The sequence below is a fragment of the Pimephales promelas genome, chromosome 1 (genome assembly GCF_988280905.1).
Source record: "Pimephales promelas chromosome 1, fPimPro1.hap1.1, whole genome shotgun sequence".
Classification (NCBI taxonomy): domain Eukaryota; kingdom Metazoa; phylum Chordata; class Actinopteri; order Cypriniformes; family Leuciscidae; genus Pimephales; species Pimephales promelas.
Window position 1 is genome coordinate 21,927,447 of NC_142769.1, and position 18,528 is coordinate 21,945,974.

An 18,528-nucleotide genomic window follows, 5' to 3' on the forward strand; every position below is an offset into this window, starting at 1 on the left:
TATTATGAAAGCTATTATTGTTTTTATGTTATCCTTTAAGCTTTTCAATGTGCTCCAAAACAATAAATCAATTCATTTCAATTGAAGGGATTTTAAATACTGAAGACAAATTATTAAATATAAACCCCTTTGTTTGCAATCATATTAACAGAAAACCTATTCCAGCTCATCTTTCAAATGGATGGTGTAATACAAAGTTAATTGGAGTCTGAAACAAATATCTGTTAACAAACATGATAAGTCGCATATTAAATATCACACAAATGCTGCTACCCTAGTAATACTGTAGTACTCAATTTAAAAATTAAAGATAAATTCACGTTCTGTGATGTAAAAGAGACAACAATAGCCTACATTTTTTGTGTGAATGTGTTTGGTAACGCTTTTAAAAAAATAATTTATGTGCCTATCAAAAAAAAAAAAAAAAATTCAGAACATTTAGTAACACCTTTAATTTTGTATATTATAAATACAGTTGTTAATCTGATCATGATACTTGGCAATTTTTTGTTTATTCACAAATACAATTTTTCGGGTAAGATCCCGTTACTGTCAATTCTTCTGGTAGACCATTATTGTTTTGCCTTTGATGGGCATAAAAAATGAAAATCTTTTAAGTCAAAGGTTATTGCTTTTAAAGTTTAACCTGGTATACTTTGTTATTATCATATTATTATTTACTTCTCTCGGTCTTACTATTTTTTAGTTTTTGTGATACGTCTTGTTTTTTTATTGTTCATATTTGTTTCATTTTCATGTTTTGGGCATTAATTTAAAAAAGCGCACGGTGAAAGAACAATGAAAACTTTATAAACATAGTTTGTTTGTTTTTTTCTTTTGAATTACAAAAAAAAAAAAATCGTTAGTTACGCAAATGTAGTAATTAAAATAGCTTTCATAAACGCACAATATATGCCTTTCCCTTTATTATGTAAAATTGTAGCGGAAGTGACGTTAACTTCAACATGGCGACGCACACATACGCTTGTGTGTACATGTAGCGTTTTACAGTAACCTTGTCATCTACTGGTTTGCGAAAACGTATTAGTATTATAAACATAATTAGGACACGTTATTGTGAGAAATGTCAAGACTGTCTCGACTGAAGTTGGCATTAAATGTTAGAATGACTCATGACTAATGCGTGCTTTTCCTTAGAGAAGTGATGGTTTCTTATTTTGCTGCAAGCTTTTAGTGTTAAATATATGTTTTGTCATTTATGAAAACTTATATCAGAGTATGTGGGGCCTAAGCTATTTAAAAGTCATTGATCGTGGACGTTTGCTGTCGCAAGGACTTTGTAGGAACTGCATCACACGTCTTAGAAACGAATCTTTTGTAACTCAAATACAAACTGCTTCAAAACCACCCTGGAGAGTATTGTTTTTTGGAAGTGATGATTTTGCTCTGGAATCATTAAAACGGCTTCATGTATCTCGGTAATGATGTCCAGTTTTTCTTTTATAACATTGCTATTTTGCTAATAACCCCATTGCATTGTTTAAGTTATTAGTTTGCTTTTCTTTTTTTAGAGATGACTCAAAAGCTGAAATCATAGATTCACTTGAGGTGGTGACGCTGTCCAGAGATACTGCAGTCAGAAAATACGCAGAGCAGAACAGACTTCCACTCCACCAATGGCCAGATGTGGACTTCAGTGCCCAGTTTGATGTTGGTGTTGTGGTGTCATTTGGCTGTTTAATCAAGGAGAATGTCATCAACAAAATGCCACAGTAAGTAATGAGGATTCAGGGAAAGCGCATGACATAGTCAAATGGATTGTCTGTACTAGTATTTGTGTGCTGTTTTGACAGTACAATCTAGGCTGAAGGTAATATCATAATAAACAATATTTTGTGTTTGTTTGTTGTTGTTTTTTCCTCAGTGGTATCCTAAATGTGCACCCTAGTCTGTTGCCACGCTGGCGGGGACCTGCTCCAGTCTTTCATACAATTTTACATGGTGACAGTGTCACGGGAGTGACTATCATGCAGATAAGACCTAAGAGGTAAATGCCATATGTGCAGTAATTGTTCATGACAGGACAAATATGAAAGTTACATAAAAGATGCTTAATATTTCTGTATACAGTGGAGAGAACAAGTATTTGATACACTGCAGGTTTTCCCACTTACAAAGTTTGTAGAAGTCTTTAACTTTTATCATAGGTACTCTTCAACTATGAGTGACGGAATCTAAAACAAAATTCCAGAAAATCACATTGTATGATTTTTAAGTAAATAATTTGCATTTTATTGCATGATATAAGTATTTGATCACCTACCAACCAGTAAGAATGCCAGCTCTGACAGACCTGTTAGTTTCTCTTTAAGAAGCCCTCCTGTTCTCCACTCATTACCTGTATTAACTGCACCTGTTTGAACCAGTTACCTGTATAAAAGACACACTCAATCAAACAGACTCCAACCTCTGCACAATGGACAAGACCAGAGAGCTGTGTAAGGACATCAGGGATAAAATTGTAGACCTGCGCAAGGCTGGGATGGACTACAGGACAATAGGCAAGGAGCTTGGAGAGAAGGCAACAAGAGTTGGCGCAATCATTAGAAAATGGAAGAGATGATGGTCAATCTCCCTCCGTCTGGGGGGGCTAAATGCAAGATCTCACCTCGTGGTACATCAGTGAGGGATCAGCCCAGAACTACAGAGCAAGACCTGGTCAATGTTTGTCAATGACCATCTGGATGATCCAGAGGAGGAATGGGAGAAGGTCATGTGGTCTGATGAGACAAAAATATCACTTTTTGGTCTAAACTCCACTCACTGTGTTTGGAAGAAGAAAAAGGATGAGTACAACCCCAAGAACATCATCCCAACCGTGAAGCATGGAGGTGGAAACATCATTATTTGGGGATGCTTTTCTGCACTGTATTGAGGGGAGGATGGATGGGGCCATGTATCGCAAGATCTTGGCCAACAACCTCCACCCCTCAGTAAGAGCATTGAAGAAGGGTCGTGGCTGGGTCTTCCAACATGACAACGACCCGAAACACACAGCCAGGGCAACTATGGAGTGGCTCCGTAAGAACCATCTCTAGGTCCTGTAGTGGCCTAGCTAGTCTCCAGACCTGAACCCAGTAGAGAATCTTTGGAGGGAGCTGAAAGTCTGTATTGTCCAGCGACAGCCCCGAAACCTGAAAGATCTGGAGAAGGTCTGTACTGGGGAGTGGGCCAAAATCCCTGTTGCAGTGTGTGCAGACCTGGTCAAGAACTACAAGAAACGTATGATCTCTGTAATTGCCAAATATTAAGCTCTGCTTATCTGATGTATCAAATACTTATGTCTTGCAATATAATGCAAATGAATTACTTAAAAATCTTACAATGTGATTTTTTGGATTTTTGTTTTGGATTCTGTCACTCACAGTTGAAGAGTACTTATGATAAAAATTTAAGACTTCTACATGAGTGGGAAAACCTGCAAAATCGGCAGAGTATCAAATACTTATTCTCCCCACTGTATTTCTTTTCCAAGTATCAAGTCTTTTATTTTAGGGCTTTTATTTTATGTTAGATTTGATGTGGGCCCTATTCTTCAGCAAGAGCTGTATGAGATTCCAAAGAACTGCTCTGCGGATGAGCTTGGAGCTACTTTGGCAGTTGTGGGCTCCAGAATGGTAATTTCCACCACTTAACGTATTTTAGCTTCCGTTATTAAAAATGTCTTATGTTTGTAGTATAAACTATAGTATAGATTAGAAGTATTTGTGTCCATTAAGATTAAAAATATCTTTATTCAGGAAAGAAACAATAAATTGATAAAAAGTGACTGTAAATACATTTATAATACTACAAAATTCTTTTTTTAACTTTCTAGTCATCAAACAATCCTGAAAAGAGCAAATCAGCATATTAAAATGATTTTTGTAGGATCATGTCATGTGACTCTGAAGACTGGAGTAAAAGCTATTAAAAATGTTGCTCTGCCATGATGCCGTCACAAAATTACATTTTACAATATATTGAAATTGCAAACATATTTTAAATTGTAATAATATTTCTCAATAATGTCTGTTGATTATTGTTTTTATGATTAATTATATATTCAGCTTTGGTGAACATTGGTGAACACAAGTGACTTATTTCAGACTTAAACTTTTGAACGGTAGTATACATTGCATTCATATATAATTTATACACTTCTCAGTTTTTGCATTTCCGTGTACACAACTCTGCTAGATTTTTGCTCTATAGCTGTAGGAATGATTCACTTATTTCCAATTTGTCATGAGATTTGGTTATTCACTCTGCTTTTGCAACAATAACACTGTTTGGCATTGATTCACTGTAATTGATTTTGAAACTTCGGTCTCATATTTAAATCAATAGTTGATGGACACTCTAAAACATCTTCCAGAAAGGATAGCAAACAGAAAGGAGCAACCTAAGGAGGGTGTATCGTTTGGTAAGTATGTTTATGAGGCAAAGATCATCGTGTGAGAGTAATGTTCAAACAAATGAAATGCATGAAACAACTATCTATATTACTGTCCTTAGCCCCCAAAATCAGTTCCAGAATGGCCTGGATAATATGGGAAGAGCACAGCTGTGATTACATTGATCGGCTGTTTCGAGCTATTGGATCTCGGGTACGGATTAAAGCGATCCTAAGAAACGTTTACATTTACATCAGTTGTCTTAATAAACGTTATACACAGTGTTTGTTTTTCATCAGATTCCTTTGAAAACAATGTGGATGGGCAATCCCATCAAACTTCTGGACTTTGTTGGCAAATGCAACTTGATGTTTACAGGTAACCAGACTTGCTTATTTGATGATTTTGTGGTGTTGACGGTGACTGTGCGTTTTCACACCTGGCTCATTTAGAAGTTTTGTTTTTCGAAAATTTGGTTTTCTCCCTTATTTCGGTTTGTTTAGGTATATACTGTAAGAACGCAACAGTTGCATTCAGATACGCACTAAAATAATTGGTCCAGGATTGTCTGAATGAGTTGGTCTTGGCCAGATTGAAAACTCCGGAGCGGTTGTCTTGTGGTGAGAAAGCAATCTGACCCATCAGAACAACAAATCAAGTTGTATAATAATTACGTTTTGCAAATGAGAACCAATAACCTCTTCTTGTTAAAGGGATAGTTCACTTTGAAATTAATTTTTTATATGTTTTAGCTTACCAAGTCACATGTGCGTAAAACCTCTTATTGGTGCAAGTGCACCAGTTCATGTCCTGGAATTATGCTCAAAGTGTTCATCCATTGAGATACATATAAAGGGTTAGGGCAAATTAATAAATTACATTACAATTCTTAACATTGCAGTACAGCTGAGTTGGAGAAGAACAATGACAATTTAAAGGGATAGTTCACTTTGAAATTAATTTTTGATATGTTTTAGCTTACCTCAAGGGCATCCAAGATGTAGGTGTCTTTGTTTCCACAGTATTTTTAATTTTGATATTTTTCGGTCAAACCGTTCTTGTCTGTCAGTCATATAATGGAGGTCTATGGGGTCCACGTCAAAGAGCATGCACAGAGAAGTCCAAATTAATCATGATTTAATGACTCGTAAAATATAAGTATACATTGATGGCCTAAGACACGAAACGAGCGGTTTGTGTGAGAAAACAAACAGTATTTTGTATCGTTTTTTACCTCTTGTAATCACAGTCACGTCCAAGTTCTCTGAGGATGCACCGGAAAGCCCAGGAAGTGATCTCTCGCGTGTGTACGTCACTCATTGTTCACACAGAGATTTCAGAAGTGTTGCCCTTCACTGTGAAGATCTAAACATATTTAGATATACAGGAAATTGCAATGGAAGACGATTTCGATATATTAATTTTCGATAGATCACTTTAAGTGACTGTGATTACACGAGGTAAAAACTATATAAATACTGTTCGTTTTCTCACACAAACCGCTCGTTTCATGTCTTAGGCCATCAATGTGCACTTACATTTACGAGTCATTCAATCATGTTTAATTTGGACTTCTCTGTGCATGCTCTTTGAGGTGGACCCCATAGACCTCCATTATATGACTGATAGACAACACCGGTTTGACCAAAAAATGTCAAAATTGAAAATACTGTGGAAACAAAGACACCTACATCTTCGATGCCCTTGAGGTAAGCTAAAACATATCAAAAAATAATTTCAAAGTGAACTATCCCTTTAAATTGTCATTGTTCTTCTCCAACTCAGCTGTACTGCAATGTTAAGAATTGTAATGTAATTTATTAATTTGCCCTAACCCTTTATATGTATCTCAATGGATGAACACTTTGAGCATAATTCCAGGACATGAACTGGTGCACTTGCACCAATGAGAGGTTTTACGCACATGTGACTTGCAGGAACACATTTTGAGTACGCTGTGTTGACTTCCAAAAGCAAACTAAACCAAGGAGATAATGGGACATTGTAGCAATTTAAGTCCCTGTTTCGGAACAAAGCAAACAATCTTCAGGTCTGAAAACGCCATAACTAACTGTTTGTCTACTGGAAAGAGATAAGGGATGTAAGGGATCACACTTTCTTTCACCTTTTCTTTGCAGCTGCTCCATATTTATCTGCAGTACCAGGGTCTGTCCATTATCAGAAAGAATCCAATATCCTACTCGTTCGTTGCAAGGTATGCACATGGAGTTGTTACCACACACACACACACACAGGTGTCCACTGGCACAGAAGAAATACACTTAAAGTGCCTCTATTATGGTTTTTCAAATGTTCCCTTTCATGCAGTGTGTAATATAGCTGTTTGTAAATGTAAATGTTCTGCAAAGTTGAAAGTACACAATAAATAAAGTTACTGTCTGCTAAAAGAAAGAATCGACTCTGTACTGCCAATAGGAGTCATTTTTCATTCGAATCCTACTGCTTTACGCTTCTACGTCACTAGAAGATTAATTTACATAATGTTGTACGTTGGCCGTCTGCGAACAACTTGACCAGCCCTCAAATGACATTTGGTCGTTTGCTTTAGAAAGATGGGTCAGTACCCAGTTTTTTTTTGGACCAGCTTGCTCCTCAGAACCACAACCTCTAAATATGACTAATTATTGATGCATATATTTCTTTAGTTTTGTGTTTTATATTGTGTTTGTTTCCGGCTAACTCACGTTATTACGGTCTTACTTAAATACTTCTGCTAATCAGCTGTGGGCCACTATTACCTAATATTGGGTCTATTAATGCAGATTGTCTGTCGTTCGTACTACTTTGAGTAAAGGATGGAGCAATATTTATTTTATTTTATTTATTTATTTTTTATATATATTTATTTATTTGTATGCACCGTTATTGACACTGTTCCCACACGCACTGCATTAAATTAGAAATATGTACATCGGTTTGTTGATGGACATACTCTTGTTATTGCTGATGTTGAGGGGAATTACAGCTGCATCATCTCATAATGTAACTCAAACTGAGTAGTGTATCGCTGAGAAACGCCCTGCTCAAGTCGTCCTTGTGATGGGGGTTTGGGTTGACTAACTAGTTCTTCCAATGTTTCACCATCGGACTTGCGCTCAGATTGATATGGTAAAATCAACGTCATCGTTAATGTGTTTACAGTTCAATTGCTGAGCATTAGGTAGCCTCCGGACAGAGCTAACCGTGTAGCTTTTGAGGCACTGTATGTGGTTGACCAATCACAACAGACTGAGCTGTCTGGCCAATCAAAGCAGAGTAGGTTCTCGGAAAGGAGGTATGCAGAGAGAAGGATTCACCCATCGAGTTGTTTGAGAATCAATGAAAAATGGTGATGTGCAATGTACATTATGAGAAAATGAAACTGTTTTTTTTTTGTTTTGTTTTTTTACTTTTGATGCATGTAAACCTGCTGTAGGAGACCTCAAAAACAAAATTAGGAACCTTTAAAATAGCATGATGGGGCACCACTTTGATGGTGTGGAGATAAAATGTACATCAAGTTTTTCCTCTAAAGCTTTTCCCATCTTTTTAATGACCACACTGTTCTGCTCTCTCAATCCCCTTCTGTCCAGTTTCCATAGAAAATTAATTTGAAAGCAGTGCACTACTCGTGATGCACCCCCTCTGTGCCACTGGACACATATAGTTAAAATTCAGATGTATAACTGTATATAATCAGGGCTGTGGTTAAGTGGAGACAACTGGGTTGGGGAGACAACCAGACCTTGTGACAAGGGCGGATAAGTAAACAGCTTTATACTGCTGAGTATATAGGTGGAAGAGCCCATGCTTTTTGTTTCCAAGCTATAATAAATTATTCTATAGGTGTGATGTATCCATTGTTATTGTAGTATACTAGTATTTATATTTAGAATTAGTACACATAGTACAGTAATTATAATTTATATACTGTTATAGTGTTTATTAATGAATGAATAAATTAGTTCATCAGTTTTAGTTTGTTTTAGAAATGTTATGTGTTTTTGGTTTGTTTTAATATCTTCATTTCGTTTTTTTAAAAATTATTATTATTGAACAAAATTTACAGTTAGTAATCGTGATCAAAGCCAAGTTTTTCTAATAACTTTCCCTTTTTTTCTAATATATATATATATATATATATATATATATTCAAAAAATTAAAAAATAAAAATAAATGGCGATATTAAAACAAACCAAAAATGAACACATTTCTTAAACAAACTAAATCTGATGAACTAATTTATTCATTCATTTAGTTAACACTATAATAGTATAAATTATAATTACTGTACTATGCATAGTAATGTATATGATGACCAAAAATAATTTTGCAATGGTTTTAGCTTTAGTTTACAATAAAAACACAGAATGTACCAGATTACCTTACACTGTATTTTACTATGACATTCAGTTCTAAATTGTACATCAATCGTTATATCAAAAGAACAGTGTAACCAGGCATAGGGTTGGTCACATTTACTTGTAAGGTTGACATTTTGTAACAGTAGTACTGTGTATGTTGTCTGTGTGTTTTTCTCCACGTCATTTTTAGGATGGCTGGGTTGGATTCAAAGCTGTGAAGTTCAAGAAAAGGCTGTCGGCATCAGATTTCTTTAATGGATATCTTCATCAGAGCATGGTGAAGAAATCTCCCTTGAACACCTGTTTGTTCCAGAGTTATAAAGACACTCGTTTGCCAGGAGGACAGGACAGTAATATACTTCTGCAGAATAACACTTCACTTTGATTTATTGCATTCACGGAATGAATAATCGCATATAAACAACATTTTTGTCTGTTTTAAGACAATTTTGAAATTAGTAATGAGCTGTTTGCAGGTGTGAACGAATCAATACAATAAAATCATTTTTGAGATGTAATTGAATGGTTGTTCTAATTGATTCCTATTCACTGACCAGCTACACACGTTTTTTTTTTATAATAGTTTTTGATCTAAAATACTAGATAGAATATGTTTTGAAGAATTATAATCACCAGAAAATTGACGGTAATTATTGACTTCCATAGTAGGAAAAATAAAAATGTGGAAGTTAATGGCTACCGTCAACTGTCTGGTTACCGACATTCTTCAAAATATCTTGTTTTGTGTTCAACAAATAAAGAAACGCATAAAGGTTTGGAAGAACTTGACGGTGAGTAAATGATGACAGAATTAAAAAGATTTGAGTGTGAACTATTCCTACTCCAAAACTGAGGCGCAGTAAAATCCCGCTGCTGCCACGTAAGTCCCGCCCCTTTATCGCCTCACACGTAAAGCAACGGAGGTCTGTTTGCAAATCCTGCTCTCTCATTGGCTGAAGCGTTTGTTTATTTTGCGTTCGAAGTAAAGTTAGGTTTCATTTGCAAGTTGCAACCTGTCAAATCCGAGGACAGCTGTGAGACCGTCAACACCGCCTAGCATTTCACGTAGTAAGTCATCACTGGAAAATGCCGTTTATGTCCGCATTATTTCATGAAACCGAAGAGCTTTAATTTAGGCGAAGATTAGCTTCCATTGTCACTCAGTTGTCACAGTAGCTGAAGAAAAGTATCTTGTTTACGTTGAGCTAACGAATAGCCGTGTTGCTAGCTAGCGAGCCCACACAACCTGCTTATGTCTTCTCTCACATATTTATAATGGAAACCTGTAAGAAAATTATCTAAAGTGTATTTTCTCCCGTTGTTCTGTTTTGCGATTTCATTACGCTGTAAGTTAATTGTATGTTATGTTTGTTCGCTCATGCAATTTTAATTGGAAACTCAGTGCAACGTTCATTCGTATACTCAGCTTTATTACCTACAAGATAACGTTACATAGACTGTGCTGTCACCGTTACACACGTGTAATACTATGTTATCAAATATTAGCCAAAGACGCTGACCTTCCCTTATAAACCGATCAATATTTGTGTAACCTTAGTAATCAATTAGGGTATAGACAGCATATAGTATAAGTTCTGTAGAAAAACAGCTTCTGCGGGGCTTATGGCCAAGTTGTATTAGAATTCCTCGAGCAATTGAACAGGTGTAAATAGGGGATTTTGAGCGTCTAATACTCCCTGAACGTCTAATACGTTGTGCAGCTGATGGATAATCGTGTTAGGTATGGAACCAGCTTTACCCAGAATAAAATGTATGGCAATAATGGATTCAAACAATGGACACTCGATGAAATTGTCTTTTTTATTTTTATATTCCCAAGTATCTTGATGCATGCCTTTTTCAAACTATTTTTTGTAGTCTTGAAGTGTGTTGTTATGGGGTTTCCTGTACATTTATCTACTTCTTATTATCTAACTATTTTACAGGATAATTCAACTGTTCAGAATTGTTCAGGCTTGCTACCACCTTCATCATGTTACCTAGTTGATTCAGTAAAAAATGTATGACTTGAAAGCATTGAAGTTAAATTAGATCAGGGGAAAGAATCAACAATTTAACGATTTTTTTATGTTATTCAGTGTAGATGTGTTGTCAATCAGTTGATGTGAAGGGTTGATTTTGCAGTGTGGTTGGTTACAGTGGGACAAATGTATTTTAGATATCTGAGAACAGAGCTCTGTGGTTAGTCTGGACTGAAGAATTTGCTGACATGAGGGCAGGAGCTGTAACATGATAATTAAGGAATATGACACAGGCATAAGTGCTGTTGTTTTGAATAGGCTATTTAAAAAATCCAGTTCATATATGAGTCAAAACCTGCTAATGGGTAATTAAATGTAACTAATCATGTAAGAATATATTTTATTGTAAAATTAAATAACATTTGATCAAACTTTAATTGCCTTAATCTCTGAAACAACTGGAGAGGCGGTGTTACAGTTTTTCTCGATTGTTTACACACATTTCCTGCAAGTATGCCTCATACTCTCCGAACTCTACACACAAATCTAAAAACACACACACACAATCGGCAAAACCCCTCAATGTAAAACGTACTGATTCAAATCCAAGCAATAACGTGACTCATTGGTCATTGCTAATTATGTATTTTTGTTACCACTGGCTGTCACCCATCCCGGCCCCCTTCACTCGCACTCCCAAGAAAGTAATCTGCGGTTGTCTGGGAGTGGGAGAAGATGGCTGCGAAATCTTCAGTAATAAAATTCGGCTACAAAATTCATAAAGAATATATTTGCAAAATATCTGAATGTGCGCAAACTCTTTCTCTGGGGAGCCAGGCGAATGTATGAAAGCTTTTGAATATTTGTCTTCGGCATATTTGCACACTGTAAAAGATGCTGGGTATAATTTACTGTACATCAAATGGTCAGTCAGTCATTTTTTGTGTTCTGTGTCTATATCTGTGTTTATCCACTGCAGTGAGCTTGAAATTATGAAGAGTGTTTGCCACTTAAGTTTGGCATATGATGAAATTCCTCCTTATAAATCAAATTTTTATACGCATTTAGCTATGTGGTTTTGAAAAAAAAAGTTTATTGTTGGTTTAAAAACAACATAACTTTATGTATTGTTAATAAAAGGCGGAGAAAAGTGAAGACTTGTTTTACATTCTGGACTAAATGATGGAAGTCACCCAGGAGTATTGAATAAAGATGGTTAGTTCAGCTTTGAGTGTTGAATATGTGTTTTTATGGGAATGTGGATCTTTCGGATCGATTTGAGAAGCTCTTTTGATCATGTTTCACATTTTATTGTGTCATGTAGTGTGTGGGGCGCTGGTCTTGGTCTTGACCCGGTCTTGGCCCCTAAAAGTCTTGGTCTTGTCTCGGTCTCGATACACTCTGGTCTTGGTCTTGTCTTGGTTTCGGGTTAGGTGGTCTTGACTACAACACTATATCCCTGTAATAGAGTGCCGAAGTTACCTTATGACGTCACTTTGTAGGCCAAAATGCGAAAGTGAGTTCCTAGCTCTATCTTCCAATGGGTTTTTGCTAAATCGCCTGAAATAAGGTCTATGGTTAACTAAGCCTCTAAATATTTTCACGTTTTCATCTATGACATAAACACACCAGTCAACCAGTATAACCTGCTTGTGTTTTTTTTACTTTATATAGGCTTCAAATTGTATAAATTTTGGATTTACTTGTAAAGATTATCTTGATAGACAAAACGTGTAAGGGTCACAACTCTTTGATGAACACCGATTTTATTTTTTGCGATTTTCCAAAAGTCTATGGGGAAAATGCATAGCTTTTCGAGGGAGGGAACCCATGTGCCGCTAACTTCCGAGTTGTCCTACAAAGTGACGTCATCACTTCGGCACTCTATTGAATTGAACAAAGACTAGGCCTACATTCAGTGACCATCATGCAATCGACTTTGAGCTAACCCAAACATCAGCCCCCTCACAGAGATGTTATGTGTGCACCAAATGACTGGCTCACTTATTGATCAAGCCTGCTTGTTTGTTTATTTTTGTAGGAAAGAAGATGCTGTATTTCATAAGCATGGAGACACATGGAGAAAGATCCCTTCTCAAAGATCTCTGAAAAACATCAACATTAGGAAGAATGAATTTTTGTGATCAGTCCATCACTTCACATCCTTCCCTTTAACTATTTGCGTGCACTTTGGCAGGCCTCATTCAGCCTCCCCTCCACCTCCCTAACTCACACACTCTACCGGTGACCCCAACACTGCTCCTGCAGGCTGGGTACGGAGCTGGTCTGGCCGCGTGCCCCTCCAGCTCTGCGTGTTGGCGTGAGATGGCGCGGCAGGAAGCAGAGGGTTGCTTCCGCTGTGGACTGTAATGTCAGAGCCCAGCAGCCCCGGCGAGAGCCAGCGCGGCGCTCCCAGATTCTTCGTGGGCTGCGCGGAGGATGAGAGCGAGGGCCTGGACGACTACGCCAGCATGAGGACAGACATGGAGCTGTACGAAGACGACCTGGAGGATGATTCGGTACGGATGGTTCGCAACTGAGTGTCTGGTCTAATGGAGAGATTTTGCCTGCATGTACCTGGGGATTTAATAGTTTGAGAACAGAAGCATATTTCTATGTAACGTTCAACACAACAGTATGTGACTTCTTTAAAGACTCCTAGCCAAATTAAAGTAGCAGCACATCAAATATCAAATATTTGCTCTCTGTCTGGTTCCCCATTACCAACTGAAATACAATGTACAATTTACAATGAAAGTATCCCTTTTATAAGATTTTAACACATGAACATGAGGACATTTTTTCTGATTTTTGCCCCAAAACTTGGGTCATCATTTTCTTTCTCGGGGAAAAAAAAAAGAATTTAATTTATTTCTTATTTTGTACCATCTCAGTTACCTGTTTTAGTGGAAGTAGAAGCATGAGCTTCCATGAGCTTCCATGTCCACCTTATTTTGTAACACGAAAGTTAGCTATTCTTTTAAAAAATGCATGCAAGTAATGTTTTTTTTTAATGTTTTTAAAGAAGTCTCTTATACTCACCAAGGCTGCATTTATCAAAAATACAGTAAAAAAAACAAACTGTTTACTACTTTAATATATTTTGTAATATAAATTGTCATTTATTTCTTTGATGGTAAAGCTGAATTTTCAGCATCATTACTCCAGTATTTGGTGTCACATGATCCTTCGAAAATTATTCTAATATGCTGATTGGCTGCTTAATTAAAATGTCTTATTATTTAATGGTGAACTTGGTGGAAACTGGGGTATTTTTTTGGAATAGATATTAATTGATCAAGTTAATGTATCCTTGCTAAATAATGTATTAATTTCTTTAAAAAAAAATACTCCTTTCTGTTTTTACTGTTTAAAAAGAACTGCTTCCTTTTACCGCATTAATTATATTGCTTGGAAGCCTAGCATTTTACATTTTTGTATATTTCAGAGATTTTTTTGTTTTTCAGTATGTTTCAAGTAATTCCTGTAATTATTTAAGAACTTTTGAAAACCACTTTTCTGATGTCAGCAAATACAAGTGTGTTTAGGTAGATGTATATCTCATTTAAATCCTTATTTTTAGCCTCCAGAGCGTCAGATCGTGGTGGGGATTTGTTGTATGATGAAGAAATCTAAGTCCAAACCCATGACTCAGATCTTGGAACGTCTTTGCAAGTTTGAGTACATCACAGTGGTCATCTTTCCAGAGGACGTCATACTCAATGAGCCGGTGGAAAAGTGGCCGCTCTGTGACTGCCTGATCTCATTTCACTCTAAAGGTATGTTTTGTGTCTGTGCCCTTTTGAGCTGGTTGTAGATAAGGTTTCTCCACTGAAGTATTGACCACTCAATGAAGCAACTTTTTTGAAGGGGTCTCCTGTTTGTTCAGTGACCTAACATTATTGCATCATTAGCTAATCTAATGAGACAAAAAATGTGCAGTCACATTAGTGAAGTTTTGCATACAAAAATGTCCGTTGTCAATTGTGTAGTAATTTGCAGTATGAAGCACAGGTCACAAAGTCACTTTCAAACCAAGCATTTTTCTGTTGGTTAATGCAGCAGATTTGGGCATTACCTCATAATATATTCCAGATTGCATTTTTGCTGGAATCCGCCCACAAAAATTTGCAAAACATCAGTAATTGTGACCATCTTAAGTCTTGTTCGTTGGTATATAAATAATCCTGATAAGCAGTCTACACATTTGTTTACCAGTGTGTTTTGTCTTTGACAAGTTATTTTTATATTAGCATGCCTATAATAACAACAGTAATATTTTCTCTTGAATTAGGCTTCCCCCTGGATAAGGCAGTGAGTTACGCAAAGCTCCGTAACCCGCTGCTCATCAATGATCTTAATATGCAGTATTACATACAGGATAGGTATAACCATATTTTTTATTAACCACAGTTTTGCATATCTCATATTTGCATACATTTCAGCATCCTGTCCTTGCATCCTGCTTTTTCTGTCTTTCGTTAATCATATTTTAGGAGGGAGGTGTATCGTATCCTGCAGGAGGAGGGGATAGATCTGCCACGCTATGCCGTTTTAAACCGTGACCCTGACAAACCTGATGGTCAGTCAAAGCTTTTTTCCCAAAATATACAAACAGAATTTTTGAGTGTCTAAAGTTTTTTTTCCTGATATCTTTTGTTATTTGCTTGCTTATTTCTTCATCATCCAACAGTGAAGTAGAAATATTATCAAAGTGTCCTGCTTTGTCTCTGGACTGATTTGTTTTAGTCTCTGAGTAAATATAGCCCCTCATGTAGAGCAATTTTAAGTGTTTCACACAGGCCAAGGATACAAATATTGCTCTGAAGTCCATGATGTGACCATCTGGCGTCCACTGAGCCGTTATGTTCTTGGCAGCTATGACAGTTCCCCGAGGACCTGAAAAAAATGTATTCTGCTCTAAAACAAATGACAATCAAAGTGCTATATTTACCCAGCTATAAATCCCCATTACAGTCCTGTCTCAGATGATGACTGTGTTATCTGTATATCTGCTCAGATATTGTTTCTATTCACTGGAACTCTGTTTTGACTGGCCTTTTCTTTCCTGTTTTGGCACAGAGTGTAACCTGGTTGAGGGAGAAGACCAAGTTGAAGTTAACGGCGAAGTCTTTCTAAAACCATTCGTAGAGAAGCCCGTTTCTGCCGAGGACCATAATGTGTACATCTACTACCCAACTTCAGCTGGGGGAGGCAGCCAACGCCTCTTCAGGAAGGTGTTTTTGCAGTGGCTGCCTATTTTCTATCCCATAGAGCTTGAGCTGCATCCGCTGAGTCATAACAAGCACAGCAAACAGAGAAGAGCATGCCCACATTTGTTTTAGCCTACATAATTGCAGAGTTTATCCTACAGTTAGTGTTGGGGAGCAACTAGTAACACAACTCAGTTTGTTTTAGCAGCTCATTCATTTAAAACAACTGATTTACCAACCATATTTATAGCGTGATGCATGAAAGTCCTAAAATCTGGGAACGAGTCAGCATTTTTTAACTTCCAGTTCCATTGTCCTGAAGTCAATGGGTTTTTGGTTAAATTCCTTGAATTAAGGTTTGTGGTTAACACAAGCTTGGATATTTTCACGTTTTATTTTACAGCATAATATGTCAGTATGGAGTATCAATTGCATGATGGCAAATCGTAACATTTGAGTGTGAATGTGTTTGTTTCAGATTGGGAGCAGAAGTAGTGTTTACTCTCCAGAGAGCTGTGTGAGGAAAACTGGCTCCTATATATATGAAGAGTTCATGCCAACTGATGGAACAGATGTGAAGGTACTAAATAATTTACCTTCTTTTCTACTCAGTGATTGCATTACCCTGTTGCTCTTGATCTATATAGAGCAAAGTTCTGCTTTCTTACGTGTCTGTTTCATTTGTAAATTTTTAGAGAAGCAGAAACATTCTTTTGTGCGTGTTTTTGGTACAGGTGTACACAGTAGGGCCAGATTATGCTCATGCAGAAGCTCGTAAGTCCCCTGCACTTGACGGGAAAGTTGAGCGAGACAGTGAAGGCAAAGAAATCCGCTACCCAGTCATGCTTACTGCCATGGAGAAGCTTGTGGCCCGTAAAGTGTGTTTGGCATTCAAGGTCAGCTGCTCGTTACTTGGTTTCAAAAATTAATTTATGAATGTACAAGAAAGAATTTGCAGACTGAAAATGTTTCAAGGGTTTAATCTGTTCATGATGATTTTGTTCTCAAATACTTTTTACACTGTAGCAAACAGTGTGTGGATTCGACCTCCTCCGAGCCAACGGCCACTCGTATGTGTGTGATGTCAACGGATTTAGCTTTGTGAAGAATTCCATGAAATACTATGACGACTGTGCTAAGATCCTGGGGTAAAGCCTAATGATCATCAGATAAAGATTCAAAATCTTTGTATTTCAAACATATTAATATATAGTTGAGTTTGGCTTGTTCTTTCTTTCTTTCTTTTTTTTTTTTAGAAATATTGTAATGAGGGAGCTGGCTCCTCAGTTCCATATCCCATGGTCCATACCTACAGAGGCAGAGGACATTCCTATTGTACCCACCACATCAGGCACCATGTACGCATCACATGCTACACTTACATCTTGCCATTTGACTTGATAGTAAAATTCATCTTTCCACTTTATTCTTTGTTTTCATTTTTATTATTGTCTAATGCAACAACATTCATATTTTGTCCACTCTTTAAGTGACCTATTATGATATCGCATCAGAATTTTTTTTTTCTTCGCTAGGATGGAGCTGCGCTGCGTAATAGCTGTGATCCGTCATGGAGATCGTACACCAAAGCAGAAGATGAAGATGGAAGTGCGGAATCCCATGTGTGTTCTTGCCACCTGCTTAATAGGCTTAATCACTTAAAACATTGCTAATATCCAAATAGCAAAAATATGGTGTTTTTTCCTTTCTTCTAGGTTTTTTGAACTTTTTGAACAATATGGTGGATATAAAACGGGCAAGCTGAAGCTAAAGAAACCCAAACAGCTCCAGGTAACAATTTTTATTTATTCATTAAATTATTTAACATGTTCCAACATTAAAACAGAAAGCAAACAAAAAAAAATATCTCAATAAAAAAAATAGTCTGCAGTAATACAGTAATAATGAGCGCATTTATCCTAGGCCACTGAAAGAGTAAAAAATAAATAAGATAATAAAGTAAAAATAAATAAATACACAACTGCAGTACAATAGAAATTTAAAACCTTTATGAACTCACTTGGGGCACATGAACGGGAAAACCCTTCCGCAGAATTGTTGACAGTTAAAACTGGACTGGCTGATCATTAACTAGACGAGTTGAATATTCCAGCAGAATTAATTCCCAGGTAACAAACACATTTTTAATACTATTTGAATAAAGGGTGAATATGTCAATTTTCCTTTGCCCCACTTTTGGCCAGTTCATTGACATTCCAACTGATCTTCAAATCTTGCCACAAAATCAAGCCACTTTTATGTGGATTGCAAGCTTCCCAGAGTTGATCCATTGATGGAACCCATGTTTGCATCATTGCTCCAATTGTAAATGAGGAGACATCTATCAATTGAAAAGGATTCCACAACATCAATACTAATTTGTGATAATTTAAAAAAAAATGTAAATATTAAAGTTTCAATGTCTTAATTAAATGATTTTATTATAATTACATTAAACGATTGCTTTCATGCTGCAGTGACCTCACCCTTGCAGGCTCACTATTGGCTTATTCAGTGGTTGAGGGCAATTTTGGGTTGACATCATTGTAGTTCGTAGTTCACAGCACTTAA

At 36.7% G+C, this 18,528-nt stretch overlaps 2 protein-coding genes across 8 annotated transcripts in view; both read left to right on the top strand.

Annotated features, from left to right (window-relative positions):
• Positions 1 to 949: 949 nt before the first annotated feature.
• Positions 950 to 9,280, top strand: mtfmt (mitochondrial methionyl-tRNA formyltransferase). Its single transcript, XM_039654296.2, has 9 exons — positions 950 to 1,439; positions 1,533 to 1,733; positions 1,886 to 2,008; positions 3,536 to 3,638; positions 4,351 to 4,426; positions 4,519 to 4,610; positions 4,697 to 4,775; positions 6,536 to 6,612; positions 8,953 to 9,280. Exons 1-9 carry the CDS (start codon positions 1,240 to 1,242, stop codon positions 9,145 to 9,147), a joined length of 1,146 nt encoding a protein of 381 aa, XP_039510230.2. The 5' UTR covers positions 950 to 1,239; the 3' UTR covers positions 9,148 to 9,280.
• A 424-nt stretch (positions 9,281 to 9,704) lies between these two features.
• ppip5k1a (diphosphoinositol pentakisphosphate kinase 1a) overlaps positions 9,705 to 18,528 on the top strand; it is a 31,487-nt gene continuing 22,663 nt past the window's right edge. For 6 of the 7 annotated variants that reach the window (XR_005618744.2, XM_039654348.2, XM_039654351.2 and 3 more), the window contains exons 1-12: positions 9,705 to 9,830; positions 12,786 to 13,263; positions 14,328 to 14,523; positions 15,039 to 15,129; positions 15,241 to 15,326; positions 15,827 to 15,981; positions 16,436 to 16,537; positions 16,692 to 16,853; positions 16,984 to 17,105; positions 17,214 to 17,315; positions 17,493 to 17,579; positions 17,673 to 17,748. Coding sequence is in view for 6 of the 7 variants with exons in the window: in XM_039654348.2 (XP_039510282.2) it covers positions 13,114 to 13,263; positions 14,328 to 14,523; positions 15,039 to 15,129; positions 15,241 to 15,326; positions 15,827 to 15,981; positions 16,436 to 16,537; positions 16,692 to 16,853; positions 16,984 to 17,105; positions 17,214 to 17,315; positions 17,493 to 17,579; positions 17,673 to 17,748 (1,329 nt within the window). In the remaining variant the exon portion in view is untranslated. Of the gene's footprint in view, positions 9,831 to 10,352; positions 10,504 to 12,785; positions 13,264 to 14,327; positions 14,524 to 15,038; positions 15,130 to 15,240; positions 15,327 to 15,826; positions 15,982 to 16,435; positions 16,538 to 16,691; positions 16,854 to 16,983; positions 17,106 to 17,213; positions 17,316 to 17,492; positions 17,580 to 17,672; positions 17,749 to 18,528 lie in introns of those variants that run through there. The other variant, XM_089128982.1, reaches the window with a different exon arrangement.